The 8,652-nt window shown below is 40.3% G+C and overlaps 1 protein-coding gene across 1 annotated transcript; it reads right to left on the reverse strand.

Moving 5' to 3' along the window:
• Positions 1-1,160: 1,160 nt before the first annotated feature.
• On the reverse strand, positions 1,161-1,964 carry LOC133814761 (uncharacterized). Its single transcript, XM_062247682.1, has one exon. It carries the CDS (start codon positions 1,962-1,964, stop codon positions 1,161-1,163), a length of 804 nt encoding a protein of 267 aa, XP_062103666.1.
• Between the last annotated feature and the right edge of the window lie 6,688 nt (positions 1,965-8,652).

The raw sequence follows: 8,652 nt of genomic DNA on the forward strand, positions 1-8,652 counted from the left end.
GTGCCGAGAACTCCAAATTCAAATTCTATGCAAAATCTTCTCAACCAAAACAGAGAATTCAGTCATACTAAGGCGCTTAGAGCAGATTGGAATTCCAAGGTAGCGAAAGGGGAGCTGACTTTTACTGAACCCCGAAGCAAGGTGAATACGCTTCACAGCCTCTTCTGGCATACCATGACAATAAAAGGCCAATTTGTTCACATTCACTTGCAAACCGGAAGACACTGAAAACATCTTAAAGCCTTAAAGCAGGCGCAAGATTGAGATGATATCACCTCTACATAACAAAATGATATCGTCCGCGAAACACAGATGAGTAAGTTTAAGCTCTGTACATCTGTGGTGGAAATGAAAACCTTGCTTACAAGAAACTTTAGCTAATATGCGAGATAAATATTCCATACAAATGACAAAAAGAAGAGGAGACAGAGGGTCTCCCTGTCTTAACCCGCGCTTGGCCTCAAAAAAACCATGGATGGAGCCACCTAATAACAAAGAGTAATGAGGAGTGCGCACACACTTCATGATTAGACTAACAAATTTAACAGGGAAATTCAGGGCCAGTAACATTTCCTCTAAAAAATCCCAGTCAACCGTATCATACGCTTTCCGCAAATCCACTTTATACATGCAACTAGATGCTTAGTCTTACTGCCATAATGACGAACTAAATCCTGACAAATCATGATATTGTGAGAAATTAACCTCCAATGTATGAAACCTCCCTGATTCTGAGCTATTAATTCAAGCAAAATACACCTGAGACGCTCACCAATCAACTTAGCAGCTGCCTTATACAAAACATTACAACAAGAGATAGGCCTAAAATAACTAACAGATGCAGGAAATTGAGTTTTAGGAATAAGTGTGATAGTAGTGTTGTTGATCTCCTTCAGCATATGACCCGAGTGAAGGAAAGATAGAACTGCCCTACTAACTTCCTCCACAACAACTTCCCAATTAGTCTTATAGAAACCACTCCTATAACCATCCGGGCCCAGAGCTTTATGATTCGGAATGGAAAATATAACTCTTTTAACATCTTCATAGGTAAATTCAAGAAGAAGTTTCTGTTGCTGCTCTAAAGAAACTAAGGGACCCATATTAACTATAGTTTGAGACACCTTCCTCCTGCTATCCAAATGAGAACCCAACAACTCCTAATGAAAAGATAGAAAAGCTTCTGAGACTCTTTCTTTAGAATCTACCCATTGACCATGCATATCCTGCATGGCATATACAGAATTGATTGATCTCCTTTGCTTTAAGCTTTGATGAAACAAACTAGTATTATCATCACCTTCATTGAGCCAACTGATTTTAGCTTTTTTCTTCAAAAAGGTCAAATAATTATCCTGACACTTTCTATAACTAGCCCGGGCAACAACCTCTTCATTAATTAGTCTTAAGTTCAAAGGGTCCAATTGAAGAGCTCCTTGAATATCAATCATATGAAGCTTAGCATGTAACACTTGTGCTGGGAGATCCCCAAAATGCTCACGATTCATTTCCTTCAAAATATATTTTAAACACTTCAGTTTTTGAACAACTTGAAACATAGGAGTGCCTAAAACCATCTGACTCCAGCTATTAGTAACTCTTTCCTGATAACTAGGAGCAGTACTCCACATATCAAAATAACAAAAAGGTTTTTTTCTGCCCGTCACCTCCTGAAAATCAGATAATAGAATTAGACTATGATCAAAATCTCCTTCTGGCAAAAAGACAGCTTCAACTATGGGATAAGAGGACACCCAGTCAGAATTCGCCAACACTCTATCCAACTTATCATAAACTCTATCATCTCCGCTTTGCTTATTATTCCAAGTGTAAAAAGTTCCAGAACATTTAATGTCTCTAACCTCACAAAAATCCAAACAAGCTTTGAAATCCGAACAGCCCAATTTATGACCTCTCATAGAAATTATTTCATCACCATTTAAAGTAGCATTAAAATCTCCCATCATCACCCAAGCTCCAGTTATATTCCCTTTATAATTACTCAAGCAGTCCCATAACTTCCTTCTCTCAATAGAACTATTGAAAGCATACACAAAGGTGATATGAAACCCAGTACTCTATTTCGGCTGCAAAAAGCAGTGAATGCATTGAGCTGTGCAATCCAAAACAAAAAGAACAAAAGATTCATGCCTCCAAGCTAAGACTATTCTGCCCCCAGAATGAGTAGCTAAGTTAGAAGTAATGCACCACCCCTGAAATAACAACATATACATATGACCCAGTCGAGTACCCTTAAGTTTAGCCTCCAGGAAACAAACCAGACCAAACTGTTTATTGTTAAGGAAAAACTGAACCTCCTGTTGTTTTTGCAACTTATTAAACCCCCTCACATTCCAACAAAGAATTCTATCCATGAAAATCCAGAGGAACTCCCCCTCCCATTGTATTAGTACTCAAATCATCCAGAATTTGACCAAACTTGAGATCCTCCACATTATCTTTCAGCAGTTCAAAATAATTTCTAACCTTAAGAGACAGGTCTTTCAGAGTAGTAACCTGGCTAATTTTAGACACTGGTTGAAACCCATCAGGTGCTATATTAGTCTTCACTTGAGCAATAACAGAGCTCTGTTTATCATTAGAATTCTGACCAACTAATCCCCCATGGTTAGGAGGTGAATCTAGTGACTTAGCCTGCCACATAGATGTAGTTTTCTCTGGAATTTTAGATTGCTTATGCTTACGACACTCCAAATCTTCATGACCCATACCTTTACATAAGGAGCACACTGATGGTTTCCATTCATAATGAATATCTAGCCGAACCTCTTCATCTTTTTCATTAACAAACTGAATGGAAGAGGGAAAAGCTTGAGACATCTTAACTTCCACCAACACACGAGCAAATTGCAGACGATCCCTGTTTTTTGTGGCCATATCTTCTCTGATAGGTTGACCCAACTGACTGATGATCTTAAACAAAGAACGAGTGCCCCAATACTTTAAATCCAGATTATGAACTTGAAGCCAAACTGGCACTGGACGAATATCTTCCTTTAGAAAACAAACATTTTGGGTCCCAAGCTTTCATCATCAAAGTCTTTTTATCAAAAAATTGATAACCCCTGACAAGAACATTATCTCTACTTTCCATAGAAGTAAACCAAACAATATAGAGCCCATGTTTCAATAAGCCAACCTTATCAACTTCTGAGTTCTTCTAGACATGTCTGAAGAACACCTCCATAACTTGAACAGGCGGGTTAGCACCTAAAACCCAACAAACCACGGATGAATTCCAGAAGTTTACCTCATCTTCAATGTCTGCTTCATCAATACGCACAGGTCTTATACAATGATCAGACTCTGGAATAACCTTCTGAATAGAACCCTCATCACCTAACTTCGACTGACTAGTAGAGGAAAAAAAGGGAGCAGGAGTACATTTTTCAGTCGCAGATATGGATAACAATGCAGAGAAAGTCTGCCGAATCACCGATTGCTGTTGCAACAACTTTTCAGTCTCTTGAGGATCGAGAATGTGGTCCTCTGGATCATCTGAAAACTCAGTCGACTCAATGCCCAGTAATTAATCCATGGATTTCATTTTTTTCCCAACATCAGAGGATGTCGGCCCTTTCTTCCGAATCGGAACTCCTTTCGCTGTCGTTGTTGTGCTTTTCTTACTCACCAGATTGCGTTTTCTACCTCTCCCTGCCATGGCCGCAGCTCAGCTGCAAGAGCGAAGAAAACTCTTGGATTCAAAAAAATTGACTATTCCAGAAAGTATGTTCAAATGAACGCACAAATACTCAAATAATTTTCTGGGATTCGAAATTTTTGGAAAAGCATTATAAATTATTTATTAATGTTTTATGACAGCATAAATGAGGTTAATTTTATTATAATTATGTTGAGATTGCAAAAAATTAAATAAAATAAATCACAGAAAATTTAGAAATTAAATTCTACTAATGTTGGAAAAAAGAAACATCGAAAAACGACCTGGGGAGACGTGCACGCACCCCATGCGCTACCTGCTGCGAGTGGGCTTCGTCTGAACATGTTGTCTTCAACCTTCAGCAACTGGTAAACGGGTCGTGCGACCCAGATTTTGACCCGGTCGGGTCCGACTGCTTTCCGGCCAGAAAAAGAGGTATTTTCGAGGGTTTAATGAGGGGTTTTCATCGGAGGATCATGTGAAATTGATTTATGGGGTTTGCATCGAGTAAAAATAAGAAACTAAGTGTAGATCTAACAGATTATATGCAAAAAAGAAATGCATCGAAATTCGGGTAAAAGAATGTGTAATGGCCAAATCTATACAAAATTAATGCATGATATATCTTCCAAAAACAATAATGAATACATAAAATAATTTAATTCAGAAAAATAACCGTTAAATTGATATATAAATACTTTGCAATTTCAAATTTTATGAAAAAATCCTCAAATTTTAAATACAAAATTCTCCATCATTATGTAACGAAATTGAACATATAATATATGAACAGAAAGGAAATGTCAAGATAAACAAACGCTCTAATATTTTAGGATCTAACTATAAAAATTTCGACCTAAAATAATAATGAAAATGCCTTAGGGTTTATCAGTGATGAATCTCAATTTAGGTTTGTTGATCGATTTATTGATCAACGACACGGAGTCAGATAAACGATAGAAAATTAGATGAAAACAAGAAGAAAAATCAAATGGAAAGCAAGCGACACAAACGATTTATAGTGGTTCGGTCCCAATTGGATGGTAATGACCTACGTCCACTTAGTGTTCTTAATGATATTGAATCCCAACACTGTGATCAATGAAGTAGGGTTCACGAGTTTCACAAGCCTTTGGAAGATTACAATTTTGGCGAATAATCACACTATATTCTTCTCTCTGAGTACAAAGATCAAAGTTCCAAAATCAAAAGTCTTTTCCTTGAGCCATTTGATTCTTATTTATAGGCTCAAGAAGGTTACATGGGCTCATGGGCCTTAATTACGATTAAGACTTGCGCATCAAGGTAATAAAGGAAAATACAATTAATGCAAATATTACAAGATTGCGTATCCAAAAGGAAATAAATGAAAGTATGTGACCAGACTGATCACACCTAAGCATGAGGCTTGATAAATCAATAAATCTCTGGTCGATTGTCAAACAGGATTCATTCACGGGAAACCTCCACATGCCAGCCATGTGTAAGTCAATTCTACCACATCATCAGGAGTCATTTTTTGGGTAAACATTTGCCCCCCAAGTTTATTTTACTGCGACCAGCATAAAGTAAACTTAGGCGACCGACGTTTCGTATGCCCTATCAAATCTATGAGAGCCGCCCATGCCTTCTCGAAAAAGGCAACCAATCATATCTTTGCAGTTTCCCAAAAGTGGTCTGACGGCTATTACACTTACCCATGCCTTGGAAAGTTACCCCTTATGATCACCTAGGTAACTGCTCCTCGCCCAATATAAATACCCCTTCAAAATTACTTCTTACTTTTTACTCTCTCCCCAAGAACACTGAAGAACAAGTTACAGAAAGCCCAGAAACTCAGACGGCCTCGACGATTCATGGAGCTTCTGTCCAACCATCTGACTTAGCATTTCAGAAATTTACTCCAACCTTCATCCAAGTAAGTTTCTCAAACTTTTCAGTCATAGAGATGCCATGCAATATTTGTTTCAAATTCTAAGTTCTTGCATGTTCTTGAAGAAATTGTTTTGGGGTAAATGGGAACATAGATCCGAGTCTAATATGATAGGAAAATAATACTTTGCAGGGGTTAGGAATCAGTTTGGTAGTTAGGATTATTAATTTAGGGCGTAAAATTAAAGTAAAAATTAGATTTTTAAGCTTGTAGAAAAAACTGGGTTTTTCCCACCCTTTCAGAGTCGAAAATTTTTTCCTGAAAAACTTTTCACTTCTGCTTTTTAATCCATTTTCCAAATTGTTCACATAGAATTTAATGTTTTTGTTAGAATGTTGCTGGTCGTATAAAAGCTTAAATTTTATACACGAGTAACGTTATTCCAACTCTTTACACTTTATTAGTCCGCAACTCTCATCTCCCCTTCTCTGTTCGCAGATTTTCATGCATAACCCATGGGGAGGTGAGAGGCCAATCGACGACGATTTGCTCGCCCAGTTGCTCGAAGATCAGGAACAGCCATCGTTACTAATTCCATAAATTCCTTTTTCCCATAACCTTTCTAATAGACCTTCAACAAGTCCACCAAACATGGGTCGAGTAAATTCAACCACCCAGAAAAAGAAACCAACCAACCCACCTTCAAATCAGCCTGCTCCTCGGGCTGAAATTCCTTCGACCAGCAGACGAGCCGAAAACACTCCTCAACCAGAAATTCAAACAAAGGCCCAACCTCAGAACGCCCTTCGACCAGACGTCGAATGGTACGTGGTACCTCCTAGAAATATTACAGCTAGGATGATAGGGAATTATCTCAAAAAGTACGAACTTTCTGGGATTACCCTAAACAAACCTTCCATCGACCAGCAGGCAAACCTGCCTGGGTGCGCCTACAGCGCCTAGTCGAGATACCACATTGAGGCAGGGGCAACCTTGCCTCTTCATCTATTCTTCCAAGGGGTGGCCAACTATTTTGAGGTCTCCCCCTTCCAAATCACCCCAAATGGATATAGAGTGCTCTCTGCTCTCTATATCCTGTACAGCCACAATAATTGGTTTGTGCCTACGCCACATGAGATCAATTACTTATTTGATCTCAAGTCCAACCCTAATCACAACAACACGAGGTTCTTCCATTTTTACCACCAGGAATCTGTTCGCCCCTTCCTGAGTGAGATCACCGACAAGTCCAACGTAGGAAAGTACTTCCAGGAGCACTTTTTAACAACAGACTTGGTCACCAACAATCTGTCCTTCACTCAAGGAGGTAATTTCTTTATTCACTGGTCTTTTAAATTCCTTTATCTTTCCCGCATGTTCGTAGAATTTTTATACCATTCAGGTCCATGGCATCGAGCAGCCCCTACTCTAAATATGGAAATACAAGCATCATCTTTGGCGAGCATGACCAGCATAGAAAAAAGCATCAAAGAGCTGGTTAGAGAGGCCAATCTAAGGATGGTTGGCCTTCTGACACCTTACCAGGATGTGAGGGAATCAACAGCGAGGAGTGCCACCGGTGGAGAAGTCCCCGATCAACACAAAGACGTGTCACAGCCCCCGAGGAGGAAGGCAACGGGAGTGACCATCAATGAACCTTCCAGCGCCCCGCGAACTTCCGCTGCTCTGGTCCCTTCAAGGAAGAGCAAAAAGAAGGTTTCTGAACACCCTAAGCCCATTCTTGAGTCTTCAGATGAGAACGGTACTGACTTCTCACTTTTAGACAACTTGCCCATTCCCTGTCATTTATTTGACGGGGACGGCAACTTTAAATACACGCCTAATTTAAATTCAGACTTCTTCAAGCCAAAGAGTGAGTGTAGCTATAATACAGTAAATATTGTAGCGACCAGTAGGTGTAGGTCGGGTATTTTACTTATAATATCTTTGCTCTTATTTCCTTGATTTAGACAACATTTATAATTATATTGCCTCATTGTTCGTATGTTTCCTTCCTTGCAGATAAGCCTGCTTAGAGAGCTTTCGACCTGAACACAATTGCTACCACTGCCACTCCTGCGAGTAGGAAAAAATTAAACAGGCGCCAAGCTGGACAAGGTTGCAGTGACCCATGTGCAAAGAGGGCTCGAACGGAAGATCTTCTTGCACCAACTCCTACAAAAGAAACAACTCCCCCTCCAGGGCCTACCGACCAGACTCCTCCTGTAACCACTGACTAGAATCCTTCAGCTGCCACCAACCCAAATCCTGCTGCCCAACCAGATAACACTCTGGTCAAAGCGATCCTGAACTCCGCCTGGACTTCGACCAGTGACAGGCTGAAGAAACTTTCCAGACACCAACGTAGTTTGGAATCCTTCAGCAAAAACTCCTACCATACCGGTCGACCAGCTTCTTAGCTGTGGGCTGAACAAACTACTCACTGTAAGTCGTTGCTTTCATTATGGTTTTTATTGTTCACCTCTTCAATAGATACTAACAGCCTTTTTAATTTTGTGTTCTGATCGCATGGGATTTTGACCGTGAGTACCAGTTGGTGCCGCACAGAGGAGGTGGTCGCCAAGCAGGCTGAAGAGATCAAGGTAGGTGAGGAGAGTCTGGTCAAGCAGCACAAGGTGGTTGAAGCCAAGCATGTTGAAGAGTTGCGAGCAGCTGAGGCTAAGATCGCCAAGCTTGAAGAGGAATTAAAGAAGAAGGAGGACTTCATTGCCAAAATTACTGCCTCCAAGGATAAGTACAAGGAATCCTTGCTGATAAACTACCGAGAAGCCCACAAACTTCAATTGGAGTGGGAGATCAGCTGCAAGGAGGTCGCTAACCTTGAGGAGGTCAACGCGCGCAACCTGGAGAAGTACGAAGGAGCAGTGTTCCAGTGCTTCTACATGTTCTGGAAAAGCAATCCCAAGGCTGACTTTACTTATCTACCTGACTCAATAAGGGAGGCAGAGTTGGCGAGGTGTGCTACCCATCTGGAAGAGGAAGAGAAGGCTCGAGGATCCCCCGAGATATCCCTGGCAACAGATTTTGAGGGTGCCGACAAAGATGTTGGGGCCATAGTCGACCAGCAGCCTCAAGA

The sequence above is a fragment of the Humulus lupulus genome, chromosome 2, assembly GCF_963169125.1.
Source record: "Humulus lupulus chromosome 2, drHumLupu1.1, whole genome shotgun sequence".
NCBI lineage: Eukaryota > Viridiplantae > Streptophyta > Magnoliopsida > Rosales > Cannabaceae > Humulus > Humulus lupulus.

What these genes read in the sequence shown, in the direction of transcription:
- LOC133814761 (XM_062247682.1), bottom strand. Translation starts at nt 1,964, where the DNA reads ATGGGAGATTTTAATGCTACTTTAAATGGTGATGAAATAATTTCTATG.